The sequence below is a fragment of the Phalacrocorax carbo genome, chromosome 7, assembly GCF_963921805.1.
Source record: "Phalacrocorax carbo chromosome 7, bPhaCar2.1, whole genome shotgun sequence".
Lineage (NCBI taxonomy): Eukaryota > Metazoa > Chordata > Aves > Suliformes > Phalacrocoracidae > Phalacrocorax > Phalacrocorax carbo.
In genome coordinates, this window is record NC_087519.1 from 18,987,661 (window position 1) to 19,004,402 (window position 16,742).

At 42.1% G+C, this 16,742-nt stretch overlaps 1 protein-coding gene across 2 annotated transcripts in view; it reads right to left on the reverse strand.

Annotated features, from left to right (window-relative positions):
• Positions 1-16,742, reverse strand: part of RORA (RAR related orphan receptor A) — a 389,816-nt gene that overhangs the window by 57,569 nt on the left and 315,505 nt on the right. Inside the window, exon 1 of one of the 2 annotated variants that reach the window (XM_064456640.1) lies at positions 12,276-12,543. The exons of the other annotated variant lie outside the window; for it this stretch is intronic. Within the exon in view, the coding sequence (XP_064312710.1) occupies positions 12,276-12,306 (31 nt within the window). The 5' untranslated portion in view covers positions 12,307-12,543. Of the gene's footprint in view, positions 1-12,275; positions 12,544-16,742 lie in introns of those variants that run through there. 2 annotated transcript variants of the gene reach the window in all.

Consider the following 16,742-nt stretch of genomic DNA (forward strand, 5'->3'; position numbering starts at 1 on the left):
TTGTTCTTATCCTCTTACATTCTGACTTCTGTTTACTGATGCATGACTTCTCTAAGCATAGTAGCACATCAATGAATTGTACAGTAGTATGCCTAATCAGGTTTCCCTATGGGTTTTAACAGAAACCCTTTGTTTTTCTTAATGATTCCATGAGATTGTAACTATTTTTAGTTCTGCAATGAAAGAAATAAGAGTCTGCTGATAATACTATCTCCAGAAAAGGTGAAACTGGTATTAAAACCATTGAGCCAAGCACACTTGGACTTTGGAGAATTCAGATTTAGTCTGGATTTTATGATTAACATTTTTTATACCACATAAGCAGTCAGCATTTATAGACAAGAAATATAAATGAAGAAGAAAGACTGGAACTGAAGAACTGATGTGACCTGCTTTACATTTTAATATGAAAACAGATATATTCAAATTAATAGTAGAGTCTCCACTGCCTTCGACACAATGCTACCAGCAATTGGTCAACAGCAGTCTGTGATGCATTTCTCATGCCCTGCCTTGTTCTGAAAGAGGACTTGTGCTCTAGATACCCAAGATTACTTTTCTTTAGTTCTAAGGCAAACATCCACAAACTTCTTCATTAATTTAAGGGAGAATTTAGGATTTAAAAAACAACAACCCAAACCAAACAAAAACCCAAAACAAAAAAAAGAGCCCAGCCCAAACAAGAAAAAAAAACACAAAACAAAACCACAACAAACTACTAAAAGCCCAAATCAGCAAAAATACATCCAGCTACCACACTATAAAAGCTCAGAAAAAGCAGTAAAAACAAACAAAAAAAAAACCACAAAAAACCAACCACCAGTTCAGTGGACTTTGGCACATCAGTTTGGCTGTGCTGGAGCTGGTCACATTTTTGGCCATATTGTGTGTTGTATTAGGGGGGGTCACAACCAAAACTATAAGTAGACAGCTGCCTTACTATAGTGTTATTCTCACAGAATCATGGAAGAGTTGATGTTGGAAGGCAGCTCTGGAGATTGCTTGCTGCAGTCCCTCCTCAAACCAGGGTCAACTACACCTCAGGGTTGTGTCCAGTTGAGGTTTAAATATCTCCAAGAACGGAGACTCCACAGCCTCTTTGGGCAACATGATACAGTATTTGACCACAGGCATAAGAATATATTAAAAATTTAATCCAAAAGCAGACATTTAGCTTTAATTTATGCATTTTATGTACCTACCTTTTGCCCATCCTCTCCCCCCAGTGAAATGGCAGCATTGCATATGTACTTCCCATCTGTCACCCATGTTTATATACTTGAGTCACATCACACACAGAAACAGCACTGCTGATATCACATAAGCTCAATATACCTAGTATATTGGCAAGACTGGATTCTGAGACACTGCTTTTAATTCTTTATCTTACATATTCCCCAAATCAGAAAGGAAGATGTGCCAGAGATAATTTCCACACTATGAAAGCAGCTTTCTCTAGCATTCCACAGGGACCTGTCTGCAAGGTTGAACTGTATCTCTACTCAGTTCTTTTTGTCCTGTATTTGCTCTTTGATGTACAAATATGACACACATTAAGCGGTGATCTCTTTGATGTTGAACTTCTATACTTTATTGCAACTAGCGTGCTTACAAGAGCAGCTGCCAGTCATTTTCCCTTCTAAACATTCAAATTTCATGAGGCACTTGCTTTATGAGTCAGATTTCTTAGTAACTTGTTTTCAGAATTTCCACAAGAACTGTGCTACTCTTCTGGAATGATAACTTGATTAAAAACCAAGATCCAATCAGGTTTTTCAAGTATTACAAATTAATACAAGCATTAGCTAATATATCTGAATGTATTCAACATGAAGCATAATCACCTAGTCAAGTATGCATTTCCCCAGTTTCTTTTAGATACTTTGGGCTGGTGTCTGGGCTGTAAGAGTGACCAGGAGTAGCTGTATTGGGAATTGTGTAAAGCCAAGGCAAGCATGTAGTAGTACCTCTCCAGCTACTTGCCAGCCTCCAACAGCTTACAGTTCCAGGACTTCCAGAGCCAGAGGTAGCCTCTGCATTACAATTTTTCATAATGCAGAGCATATACATAAAATTTTAGACTGACAATACCAAGGCAGATTAAATTAAAGTTAGTTACTTCTGTGACAAAACACTAATCAACATTGGCAGCAATAACATGTTCTGAAGTACAAATTTGCCACCACTACAAGCTAGAGCTGCCAGTGTGAGACATACAAAAGAGTTTCCATTCTGAAGCATGTTTGTGAAGGCTTTTAAATCAATCCTAAGAGCAGAAATTCTTTGGAGTGAGATCTTGCTATTCAAAAAGTCTCTGCTTTGGAGTGACCTTTATGTTTGGCTATATTTCCCTTCTGTAAGTACAAACACTGTGGTTGAGAGAGAAAACATCAGAAGAAAATTAGAGTATTTTGGAACAGCAAGAGCAAAGAGGGAATGTTTCCCCATACTGAGCTCTAGGTTTCCACAACAAAATCAAAATCAGTACCTCAGCTGATGCCCCTCTCCAAGCCAGCTAGTTTAAAGATACATTGTCACTGTACTGGCCAGAGAAATGTACTACTTTGAACATTTTAATTTCAAGGTAAAACTTTAAAGTGAGGAAACCATATTATAGGTTAGTCATTTTTAGTACAAAGAAGGAATTTAAAATTAAACAAATTTGTTACCGATACTGATTCCTCTTTTTCAAAAATATCTAGCAGCTCAGTAATGAAAAGTGTCTATTGGAGCTAGATGGATTTAAAGGAGGAGATACTCTAGCAGCAGCCAGACTGGGCATCTAGGTGCTGCACTCCACCTTTCTGGCTGGTAACTGCTAAGTTATTCCCAGAGATACCAGTATATTTTTAAGAAATCTGGTTAAATAGAACCAGCTGTAGCGATAGTGGAAACATCACATTTTCAGGGCTTTTTCAGGTCCAGGCAAAAGTTAATTCTCAGTGCTCACCCAAATTCTATCATGTGCAGTAAAATAACCCAAGAAAAATGCAAGGGTGAAATATTGTTTATTTCTGAGAGGTTTCACATAGGGTTTCCATCGAAGCATCCCATGCAGGAGAGAGGAGAGAATTTTGATTCTCCTTGAACAATGGGAAAATCAATTCCTTTATTTAGGGCCCTCCACTGGCCATACTGCAGCCCCTACACCTTAGCACCAGCCCAGTGCCTTTCCATGCTTCTGGCTGCCACAGGTGCTGCCAACGACTGCTGCTGTTCCTGCTATCACTGGGGAGCATCTGGGGAGGAGGAATGCTCTGGGCCTGTTTTCCTCAGCCATTTAGAAGGCGCCTATGTATATGAGGTTTCTCAAATGAAACATCTCTGGCTCTTTAATTAACCTGTCTGGGTTTTTTATTATCTGTTGATACAAGAATCTACCCAGCAGTTAATAAACATCTTTATGTGCTCATATTTTAAGCGAATACTTCTTTTAATTCAATAATGCACCCACAGTACAAGAAAAACTCTACCCAAAGCTTAATACAATACATCTGTCAATTTAACAATTGCAGGGAGTGTCCCTTTGAAGGGAAACAACGCTGAGCATAAGCTCAGCTACTCCAAACAATCACTAACAACCTGCCCCTTTCTGCGTGACAGAGCACGACCCTGCAGCAATAGTTTCAAACACACCTCCAAAACCCAGGAGTGCTCCAGTCTGGTGTAGGAGGCCTAGTACCAAACCGTAGTTTCACTTACATTTACATTCTCCAAAACTGGTTAGTAACGTAACACCCAGCACACAAACATTTCTACAGTAAACTACAATGAGCTAGTCCAAGGAAGGGAAAAAAACAGTGGCAATCCACAAGAATCAGCTTTCTGCAGTGCAGAAGACAAGGTTTACTAATTCCCAAATTGAGCTTCAAGCAAACACTATAAACTTACTAGAAAATGTGTGTTTTCCCACAATAACTACTCTGACAAATCAAACACAGACAAAGATGAAGCTAATTAATTTAGCTGAATGGAAAAATGCACCCATTATGAGTAACATTACAGTTGATACAGGAAGAGAGCAGCTACTGCTGCTCCTGTCAAGTAGTAGAGCAATTTATACCGTTCAAATGTAAGTCAGAATTAAAGCAGGCAAATGCCTACGTAGGGAAAGGAAGCTCCAGATGTTGATGACCAACGATCACTTTTTACTGGTTTTCTACACTCTACCTAGACTAAGGGCTTCAGGCAAAGAACACCCGGGGCTTGTAGTTTAACCTTCTTTTGGGGTGAGAAGATAAACAACACTTCCAATCATGTCCCATTAGGCACAGGGCCAAGCTGAGGAGGCTGGACAAGAGAGCACTTCTCTCCTCAGAATTAAGAGTCAGGTAAACATCAGCTCATGTAAGTTTTAGACACCCTTAACCCATGGCACAGAAGCAACCCCTAATTCACACCTCTCATTAGGCTGCCAGGGGTCTTAAGTGCTGCATTCAATGAGAACTTGATTTCTAATTGGTTCTTATAAATTGTACTACATCTTAAACAGCAAATGATACTTGTATGAAGGGAGAAAATTGTTGAACCGATCCCGACTTTTCTGGTGCTTTGAAGGAAGAGGTAGAAATGCAGTACCACAAACACATGCCTGGGCAGAGTCTTGTCCCCTTTCAAACTGTGGTGGAGACTGAAAACCTGAGACCCTGCACACAATCCTATTCCCACTGTCCCCATTCATCTATTCTGAAATTACTGTTTAGAACTAAGACAATTCTGTCCAGAATGAAAGTCAGCTGAAACAAACACAGCTTTCAGCTGCATTTCACATGCATGCCACCCAGCCTTTTAAGATTATTTTACTATAGCCGTTCAAAATACCACCCTACCTCACTTGGTATATAGAAAACCTCAGTGCCCCAGATGCCTCCCCCTTTGCCTCTGGGGCAGAGAGGTCGATGCACCGGCAGAACCAAATACATCAGTTCTTGGTATCTGCAAGAGCTGGAAGCAGAAGCCGCATCCATACTGCATCCTTCCCCAGGTTTCTGTTTCATGCAGTTAACAAAAAAACAGCATGAATAACAAAGTCTTTAGGACTTCAAGAATACTAAACAGCACATTGCAGAAGACAGCCTGTGCAAATGGCGACAGCACCTTTTGCTTATTTTCAGTCAACAGTGCAGAAGGTATTCTCAACATACCAGGTGTGAGCAGAGTTGGCAGGTGGCCTAAGCACACCCTGCCGGGCCAGGTGCCTGCAGCACCTCTGATGAGCACCACCTAGAGCCAGCGCAAAGCAATCCTGGCACGCAGGAACACAACCCATGGTACTCCGTCAACCAAACAAAACTCCAGTTTGTGGTCACTTCAGTTTGAAAGAACACTCTGACAAACCCTTTGTCACAGTGCATCTGTCTATGTAAAGATTTAATGTTGCTTTTCCACCCCCTCGTTTGAGAATGATCAACAGCTTCTGAGGTGCATAAATAAAGAGTCATGCAGTTGGTTTTATAAAGCACCTTGTCCCAGGATTCAATGGCAATAAATAGCACAGTAGTTCAAAGGACACAAACATTACACAATAATTACATGGCTGATACCCTGTAAGTATGCTGACTATTCTATTTGCATTGTTCAGAAGTGAAGAGGTTAGACTTATTTACATCCAAGTAGCTTTAATTAAGCTTTGTGATAAATGCTCTTAAAATGAAAGCTGGGATGATTATACCTCTCTCGACATTGATTTTAGCCTAGATGGCTATGTATGTAGCATGACAAAAGGCCCAAAGGCTGGAATCGCACAAACAGAAGAGCCAACTATGGGTCCTACATCATATTCCACTGCACAGGAAAGAAAAAAAAAATGCAGGGAAATCACAACCTTACTGAAGTCAACTGCTTAAGTGTAGTGGAGCCAAGCTGTACGTTAAAGGGTGGTAGCAGTGGGTGCTGCTGACCACCGTAAGTTCACACTAAGATGAACTGCACCCAGCTGCACTCACTAACAGCAGCAAATAAACAGGCAATGTTTGGTGGTGAGGGCAGCAGGCTACACACACCCCCCCCCCCCCCCCCCAACAGTGCTGTGGAACCCCTAGATTACTCATGCATTTGTGGGAACTTCAAATGTCAGAGATTCACATTAGGCTTCACCCAAAGAGTGCAAGGAACGTTATCCGTCTCAGAGACTGCAACTCCATGGCTAGTCACAGCTTCAGCTTTGTGCTTCCAAGCGGACAGTACACACCCACAAAGCAAGCGCATCGATGTAAGACAGATGCCCTAACAATCACAACACTGGACTCAGATTTTCCTGGATATCCATTTGCTCCTGTCAGCATGAAGGCTTCACCTCCCCCTGACACCAAAAAGGAAAAGGGAAGCAAATGCTAATTTAATTACATTTTTACACAGGAAGGGGAATCTGTGTGGGAACCTGTGTGGGCAGACAGTCTCTGTGCAGAGTGGCAGAGTGCTGGCACCGCAAGGGGCTCTCTCCAGCGCAGTGACTTTTCCAAGCCCATCAGCAAGCTCCCTACTGCAGCTAAACCTCACTCTGAAGAGGGGAGCAGCACAACACCCCGTGAGTCACTGCCACCCTGAGTCACTCCCTGGTGTTCTCAATATAAGGTGCAGGCAACTGGGAAGCAGCCTGAAACTGCACTGAGCTTTCCAACCTATATTTTGCAGAACTTCTTAGCTTAAATGCCTCTAGCAAGAAAAGTGAAAAAGCGCCTGGACAAACTAAAGACTTTGTTAACCACAGGCAATGTTCCCTTTAAAACAGTATGAAGCATAACAAGAAAGTCCATCTGCCATATCCCCTAACAAGGCTTTCTGCTTCAACTTTTCAGTCTGTGTTTTTACTTTTGTCATCCAACAAGCAGAGAGGTCTGCACTATCTAGAGTCACCTTTTTCTCACAACATAGCTATTCTTGGAGGACAGAATCCTCCCTTCCCCTGTTAATGCTTACTGCAAAAAAGTGAAGAAAAACTGATCTTCAAAAAGGAATGAGAGGTTCAGAAGAGTTTTTGCACCATTAGTTAAGTGTATAACCCTTAACTATCAGTCCTTGAGGAAAAGACAAATCACAAATGGAGAGAACTAGTGCTTGCTTGATCTCAGGAGTTATTAGCTGTAATTGCAAATTTCAGCTCACATAAAAATACAAGAAAGGTGAATAATTTTTTTCCTCATTGCAAATTTAAAAGCCAGAATAACATTCTAAATGTATCAACTGACTGATAACTAATTCTTGTCATACACAGTTATTTTGCACAAAAACTTACCTCATGGGAATGCAAAGTAGAAAAAAAAGAACATGCTGCATCTCAGTTTTCTTTAATACCAGATAGAGAATTGCAAAGTTAAAGTTGCATGTATCTACTCAGGAGAGACACAAAGACTTGACAGTTCTGATTTAGTATGTATAGTTTAGAAACAAATATACCAATTTAGGATTCTCTTGTGTACTGAAGATGAAATACTAACAGCCTTGCCAGTAATTAGTTCACAACAGCAATCATTTCTGTACTGTAGGCAAGAGAAGCAAGAAAGATTTAAAACCCCTTAAGGTTAAAATTGAGTGCTGCATCATCCTAGAAAAAAAACTGTAAGGCTCTTTATAATGGGGAAGGAGTAAAGAAATCAGTCTTTTTCATGCACCTGGGGGAAGTACTCTGTACAAAGAGGACTCAGTTCTTGACTGATGTCTCTAGACACTACTCCCCAAACTAATAAATGCCAATACAAACATTCACCTCCCTGCCACAGAGTCAAGCTAAAAAGCTGCAGGCCATTACCCTCCATCACATCCTGAACCAGCTGCCATCTCCCCCTGATGCCCCACATCAGCTCGCTGGATAAAACGTGATGACATTTCATATTTTGCAGAGCCCACACCCCAAACACCAGCGATGCTTAACCAACCACCTCTACAGCCCCATCCCTTCAGGTACTGTTTTTCTTTTTTTAATTAAAAGGGGTATCAAAGTCCTTGCATGGTGTCCATAGATCACTGCAGTTTTGCCCCAATTATTCAGAATTATCCTAGAAGAATTATTTTTTAAATTGTATTGCCACGCAGTTGGAACAGGCTCACCATTTTAGCTAGGCAAGAGCTGTACATAGGTTTAAAGAGTTTGATTTAGTGACACGTTCATCACCCACGGTTTTCACTGACTTAAACAGGACGTACAGATTCTCCATACTTGAAAAGGAGTGTCCCCAACTGAGACTTGTACAGAGCATGCAACTGCCGTTGATTATCACAGAATAAGACATAAAGACAGGTTTGCTCTTCTTTTACTTGCAGAACTTAAGGGGCTTTCAAAGGGCCTGAAAAGTACATTTCAGCAATAAATGACAAACAATCTTATCCTGTGAATGTAAATCAACAAATATCTTAGGTACAAGCAAGTAATTCAGATCAGTCATAGGAAATTAAAGCAGCAAAAAAATAGCCTCTCAGCTAGCAATTCCAAAGGCCAGATTCTGTTAATATTTAGTCAACAGAAGTTCTGTACCAGAGTATTTGCTAAATTGGATTTAACTTTCAATAGTGCCACAGTGAAGGCAACTTTGAACACACTTCGATTTGTAAAGCAACTTTTTTTAAAACTATGGCAAGATATTTTTCCATAGGCAGTTGTTTACTGGTGAAAAAAACAGAGTAATTACCAATGTGCTGGCAGGTTGGTGTCAAGATACATGACAAAAAACACGTCAAAAGGTCAGGCTTGACAGGCTCAGAAAAGCTCACCCGCAGTAAGCAGTACTGCATAAATCCTCAGATGGATAGCCTCCAAGCAACCTGGCTCTTCCAAGCCTGGACCGTGGAGCTCACGGCAAGTAAAGCACGCTCTGTTCAGCACTACAGCCAGGCAACAAGGGAAATCCTGCTTCTCTGCCCAACTGCAGTTTGGGTAATCAGAAAAAATACAGTAAGATCCAAAAACATGTGTACTAATTAGGAAACCAACAGACTATTTCCTTAAATAGGTATTTTTAAATGATTGTGTTTTCATTCAGAGACATTGTCAGTCATAAAACTACTTAATATTTCTAACAACCCAAGCACAGACCCCCAAAAAGAAACAATTTTCCTTGCAACCCAGTAACAACTGATAATACTCATCTGGTCCATCCTCCACAAAAGAGCAACAGATGCCCACGCAGCAGCAGTCAGGATTAGTCGCTCAAATTCTATCTTAACAGTAAACACACCCAGGTAGAAAAAGCTTAGAAAATGTACATCTCCTTTCCCAGCAATCTCTATTTAAAAATGTCCATATGAAGGGTAGTAAAACTATTGCTAGGTTCATTTTCATACTTTAAAAACTCATCAATAGACCAAATCCTTCTGTCTGGGCCTTATGATAGCACAAGACGTCAGCTCTCGCCAGCACTGGGCTTGCTTCACCCCTGCCTCTCTACAAAGTAGGTACCAAAAAAAAAAAAGGTAAAATACCACACACTTGAATCTAACTCCCTCTGCCTTGGCCTCACCTCCAGTTACGTACTGGCATGACAACTGAATCCATGGTTCTACTCCGATGCAGAGTATTTGCTCACCAATTCACAGCACTTAGTATGATTCTCCTTGAAGTCAACCTTGAAGCTTCTGCCAGTGAAGGCTCCCACAGGAATAAGATCTGTACCACTAAATATGCTGGTGAAATTATCTGATTCCTTTGCAAGCTTTTACTGGTAAGCACATAAAGTAGCACTCTCCCTTAAAGCTATCAGCCAGTTACCTTCCTGCATATATTATAAACCAAGAATGCAAGGCTTCCTGAATCCTTTACGCAGACTCGCAACAGTTAATATATAATTTTTAAAAGCCCATCAGTCTACAAAATACTTACTCAGTCATTACAAACTAGTACTTCACCGCTGCCCATTTTCTTAGAAATAGATAGAAAAAAACCCCTCTTTCCTCTGTGCTTGAAACCAGAAAGTTACATTTCTTATCACGCAGCCTGTCTTAAGGACGTGTTCAGCCTCTTCATTGGACTAAGCTGTTTTCCAGCTCTTTAAGCATACTAGCTTAGCTATCAACGTGCTGACAGCTGGCCAAAATCTTTAGTTATTCAAACCTGTACAGTCTGGAAGTCTGAGGACTTTTCAAAATGAAAGAAAGCACATTTGCCAGAACATTGTATTGCATGAAAAATACGACTCGCAGATTAATTTCACGTGGCGTCAATCTGTGTTACCGGAGCAGAAACAGAAAAGGAATTAATACTCTTCTTTTTCACTTTTTTTTTTTTTTTTTTAAAATCCAACATGGAAATATGTAACATCCCATATTGTCCTGCAGACTACGGTTTTCTGGACTTTAACTCCAGAACTGCAGAAGATCCGAAGTACCAAAAGATGCCATTAACATCACTGAGAATACAATATTCAATTCACCTACACATTTTACATTTTTCCTTTGTACTTTTGAGCTTATATAAAACTGCATTACTTGTCTACTTCTCTCAAATCACAATACTGGGTTGCAGATCTATTATTTCATGGCACTAAGATCGCTTTAAGACGAATGACAATACATTTCCTTCAGCTGAATCCTGTCCAGCAAGTTAGAGACAGGATAAGAAACCAACAAAGTTTTTCAATGCACTAAAAAACTACATAGTATGAAACATGAATAAAATGTGTCTTAGAAGTAGTCTGTAAAAAGTACAAAGAGCTAAGTATTTTCATAATAAAGCCATTAGGAATTATACTTCAAAAGCCAAAAGCTGCGCTCTGTCAAGATTTTGCATCAGTGGGGAAATTGGTTGAAATGAAACTCCCAAGACAGTAAAAAAAAAAAAAAATATTCAAAGTTGAGTTGCTGGAAATCATCTGCCTGCTCTTCTACAACACACCTAAAGTCTCTGTCCAGAAGCATACAAGACATTTACATCCTCTGACTTTTTTTTTAAATTTGTGTGGTTTTTTTTTTTTAATTAGCTTATTTGTTTTCAGGGTTCTAACAGGCTTGAGAGGGATATGCTGAAAAACTCTTATCAGAATATGCAGAATTCTAAGGGGCTGCAAAAATATCCATGTAGATCGCACTTAAAAAAATTCATTTCCTTTTGTTACAGATTCAAGTATTTAAATCAACCCAATTACATTTTCTTGCCAAATACCTTCAGCATGGCTAATGATTAATGAATGTAGTCCTTTTCTTTTTATTCACATAGGCTCCTCTCCAAGAAGAAAAGGAAGCCTAGTAATTGAAAATTACCGTGCCTCAAACACTACGCTGCTATTGGTGCGCATTATCTTTGCGCTTGCAAAATAGAAAGAAAAAGGAAACAGTCTCTAGCTGAAGCAGGATACAATCTTCTTTTTCCAAGTAATTTATTTTTTAAAAAAGAAAAACTTTACCTACAAAATCCAGGAAAACACTTTAAAGAGTACAGATTTAGTATTTTAGCAGGGGCATTAAAATCAAAACCCAAGAGTGATACTCTTTAGATTATTATGAAAGAATATTGTATTCAAATAAGATAGCGACTGGTTTTGGATTATTTTTTTTTTAACAACTATGACCTTAAATCTCCCACGAAGCAAAGTTCTGCTGTGGACCTCGTTTTGTTAGAAAACAGGGCAGACTGAAAGCATACTTCTAAACTTTTGATTTCTCATCAAAAACTTCGTTTAACTCTCCTCAGCCTGATGATGCCCCTCATTAAGGACTCGGGCCGGCAAATAGTGAAAAATTCACTTTTTTTTCTTAAAAAAAATCACTTAGTAGCTCTGATTTTCCCTTTTATTCCAAAGCCTTTTAAAAAATTAGCAGCTATCTCTTAAGATGGTACGTTAGCCCCACCACCTCCCTACAGCATGCTGCACGTTCTTTTCCCCTTTGCTAGAGACAGATTTTACAGCATGTATTTTCTACAAGGGTTTGGATAAATACCAGACAGCTCGTCTCCGCTTTACGCGACTCCGACCACATTAATCATAACCTCTCCCTCCGAAAAGCCGTGATGGTGGGTAAGCCACCTCTTACCCTCTAAACTTGCACACGACAGTCTAAAGTGCAGCGGCTCCGCGGGGCTCCCGCTCCACTCCCTGCGCGGCGCGGCCGCCGGCACCCGAACACTGCCCAGCGCCCACGGGAAGGGCTGAGCCGCCCCATCTCTCCAAGAGCTCCCCAATACCTTCCCCTGCTCCAGGGGCTGCCTGGCCGGGTCCCCGCAGCTGCGGCTGGCGGGGCAGGCATCGGCTCGGTGGGAGATAGAGCGGCGGCCGCTCCCGGGCCGGGCTCCCCCCGTTCCCCACGGCACGGCATGGCGCGGCGCGGCGGGTCCCGTGGGCTGCGCCTACCTTTCATCGCGGCGAGCACAAAACACATCATTTGTCAGGAGCGAAGCGGCGGGGAGCGGAGCGGAGTGCGGCGGACGGGGAGGCGGGGAGGGGAGGCGGGCCGGGCCAGGCCCTCGTCGTGAACCACCGTCGCCGCCGGCTCAGCAGCAGCCGCCGCGGCCTGCCAGCGGAGAGCCGCGCCGCGCCACCATGCCCCGGCCCATAAGAGGCTCCATGTGACCCGCTGACATCAAGCCAGCCCCGGCCCCCCGCCTTGTTTACACCGCTCGCTCCCTCCCCTCTCTCCCCTCCCCTCCCGGCGCCGAGGGGCGGTGCGGGCGGCCGGTCACGGGGCGAGCCCGGCCGCACCGCCCCCGCCGGGAGCTCCGCCCGCCCCGGGCCCTCCGCCGCCGGCCCTGGAAGGCGGCGGACGCGGCAGGTGCGGCGCGGCGCGGCCCGCTCCGGGGGGCCGTTGCTGGCCGCTGGGGCCCCGGAGCACGCAGGTAGCGGGGCACGAACCGGGGCTGGGCTGTGGTGTCAGCCCTGGCGTCAGCCCTGGCAGCCGCAGGCGTAACAGAGCGGGCGATAACGATCACCGCTTCTGAAACACCCGAGACACCATCAGCGCGTTTCCCGTTTCGTCCCTCGGTCCGCTGCTCAAGTTCACCTTTCTGGTTGGGTTTTGGTTGTGTTTTTTTTTGTCTCCCTGAAAGATTTCTAAGTGTTGTTTTAAGTAAAAAAATAACCGTATTGAAACTACATCTTGGCATAACACTTAACAGTCGTTGACTGGACCACGCAGATTCAGCATTTACATTTTAAATCTGTCTGGTGATGGGTTCATACTCTCTTAGGATTTACTTGGAACGTACAAAGCATTGTACCACTGCTTGAGTTACTGTCACATATTCCATTGCATCAGCTGTCACTGCGCTGTCAGTTTGTGAGGTCGAAGTTTTGCATCATTGACATGCACACACGAACGCTACAAAAGAGACAGCGCAAGACTGAACACAGGAAAAAAAACCCAACCTATTTAAAAAAAAAAAACCACCACTTTGGTGAAAATTGCGTTAACAAAACCAACATTTTTTCCAATTCATGTCTTAGCCACTGGAAAAGACTGTCACAAATATAAAACTGCAGAAAAGCATTGATGCATTACAAGGTATTTAATAAAGAAATATTAAAGCTATTTAATAAAGAACAGAATTAAACATTTCATAATAATCAGAAGTATTATTTCATTTACTGAAAATAAGACAAGGGAAAATAGATAAACAGAAGCCAGAGGAAGCTTGTTAATATTTGAAATGAAGACCTATATTTAGAAAGAGCCTTCATGAGGTAAGGACACTGAAACAATCTGTTATTAACTGGCCCCTAATGGCTAATTCTCACCTATTTCTTTAATGAGTTCTTATTACAGTATGATATTATTTAAACACCATTTATCAGTCTAGTCATACAAGCCCCGTTAATGCAAAATATTGTTTTATATCTTCCTTACTTAAAAAAATTCCAAGAGTTTATCTGGTGCAGTACTGTAAATTTATCAGGAATCTTTGGCATAAAGTTTTGGATCTGGGTTTGTCGCCCTTACTTACATTAAGCCATTCCTACCAATAGCACTACATGTGTAGTGAGATACCGCTCAGAAAAGTTACAGTGGCAGATCTGCTCCCAGATGGGTTTGTGTTCACAGAGTTTTGTCCACAGCACATGTTTCAAAGTTGCGACGTACTGAACAGAAACCTTACTGGACATCCTAGACTGAATCAAATACCACTAATACTGCTGTTCAGAGCTATTCAAAGCCTGGAAAATGCTGCTTTTACACGTGGGCCAGCTGCTGCTGCAGAATTTAGATGCAGTCAGAAAACTTGCAGCCCACACAAGAGAAAAGAACGATGTCTTAATATATTGTAACGTGGCATTAGATTGCTGTAAACATTTCATTCTGATACAGCAACTAATGTCAGACCTATGGCTTGGAAAATGTCACAGTCCCTTCGTGCTAGTTGTCTTGTCAGACATTTAACCTTAAGGTACACAGCATTACATTATTACTGATCTGTATTGTATCCAGTCCAACTGAAATGCAACTGATAATATGGAATGACATCTGATGTGCTAAATGGCTTCAGTAATAAGCAGGCGACAGAGATTTTGCCTTCTAACAAATGCCTTAAAAGGGTTGCTTTGTAAAATTACAGAAGATTGGTCATCAGACATTTTAAGTGGAGGAGCATACTTAAAACAGCCTATAATTTGTTATCAATATCTTACCTAAAGCCATCTGCTAACTGACTTTTGGATGTATAAACATTACTATTTGCATTTCAGTTTTGTCTTGGTTTGACCTCATTATGAAAATTCAATTCAGAATCCATTTCCTCCCAATTTAGCAAACTATTGCAATACTGAAAGTCTTACTTGAGTTCAGATGCCATATCAATGATAACACAGACAACGCGCCAGTCAAATAACACTTAGCTCTGTACTACAGGTTTACTTGACTCGCAATTGGTCTCACTGGTTTGTACAGCAGGGGTTTATTTGACTTGAATGAATGTTTCCTATTTTCTGGAAGCTTGTACTCTACTGTGCTTCTTACTTAAGCACTCAATAAATACCTGCAAAACACCACAAGACTGCATGCCCTTCATCGGACTGAGAAACTACACCTCAGCTTACACACAATTCTTTCTTCCATTTCTGCAGCCAAAGACCTCCTGAAGGTGTCAAGTGTATGTATCAATGGTTCAGACTAATAAGCAGCCTGCAAAGTAGACCCTGACCATAGCGTGGGTTCACCCATTTCTTCAGAAAAGACAGCAGTCAGTCACAGGGCAATGGCTGGGCCTGATACTCAACATCCGAGTCACCCCTGCTCCCTTTGCAGGGCGCACATGCACATCTACCACTTACGAACATGCCCCCAAACATGGGTGGTTCCAAAACCGCACTGCAGCCTGTCTGAGGCTCCAGAAAGTGGCCATTTTGGCGAAATGGAAATTTGCATTTCAGACTCGGCGCTGGTGGGGAGCAGGCTGCCCGGCCCCCGCACGGGGCTGGGGCCTGCCGCCCTCAGGGCGTGGCACCCCGCTCACCGCGGCACAGTGCAGGGGAGCAGCTCCCGGTCCTTCGTGTCGCTCTGCGGGAGGCGCGGTGTGCTCCTCCTTGTGGTAGACCACTCGTGAAACAGCGAGCACTGCGAGGGGGTCCGGAGGATGCGAGATACGCTCCTGCCCTTTCACACCAAATAAAACCAAGTCAAGGCAATTGCACTCTCACCTTCGTCTGATGCGCCAGTCCCGAGGCCTGCCACAACTGAGGGAAGCCGTGAGCACTAAGGGTCTGCTACAGTGTAAGCTTAAATTCTAACCACACTCAAACATCCAGGAACCATAAAAGTTAGATTGCTAGTTTAAAGATGTTAACATATTGTGTAACCTTATCAGGTATTGTTCTGTGTTGTATCAATACAAAAGGCATTCAACTTGTTAGCCTAACCACAAGCCTCTGCAGCAATCAGAGAGAAACAACTGTTTCTAGCAACCTTTTCATCCTCTGCTAGGAAAAAAAAAAAAAGTGTTAAATTGAATTGCTAACAGAGAAAGGGAAACCACTTATGATGCCTATTAGCACTAGTAATCGGGGAACTGGTATTTAATTGGGTATTCTAAGCACAGGACAGAAAATGCTGAAAAGCTCTCTTCTACCTTGTCTTAAACCTACTGAGCAAAGTAACAAAATCAGCTTCCAAGATGAACCAACTACTCCTAACTACTTGTTCAAAGGCATCCCAAACAGAAGTAGTTCAAATGCAACTAACTGAAGAAGGATGTTTATATTGTCCCAGCTTGGAACACTAGTGGAGAGCATTTCCACAGACTGTTGGGTCATGTTTTGCATTCTTGCCTAAGCAAAGCTGTGTGGTTAGGCTTAATTCAGGAAGAACTCTGAGACCTCCTTATCACGAAAATTTAAGATTTCAATAATAAATATAGGATGTAACCACTACCTTCCTTCCCTGTAGAGCAGGGAGGAGAAAATGCTCTAAAAAGAAGAAAATGTGTTACATAATAACCCCCTGACTGAAGGAGGTATAACCACACAGGGTTGTTATGAAGCTGAAGTTGTCAAACCACTATGAGGCACAGCATCTACCCACTGCTCTATCAGTGTCACATACACAACTGCATGCAAATCCTCTTGCAGGGAAATGACTGCATGCTGCATTCTCCCATGGAGATGAAAACTTCACTTACTGGAAGAGAAATGTGATATAAAAATATCTCAATGAGTCGTCCAGGGCCTCCATATTTTCAGTTTTAGCAGAGACAGCTTCTTCCCTTTTTTAAAACAACCTAGAGCTAAGTTTTCCACGTTTTTGCTTAAAAAACAAAAGGGCTCAGACTGTGAGTATAAATTTACATAATTCTACATCTTTACTTCTTTTTCTGAAGTTTTCCCATGCTTTTA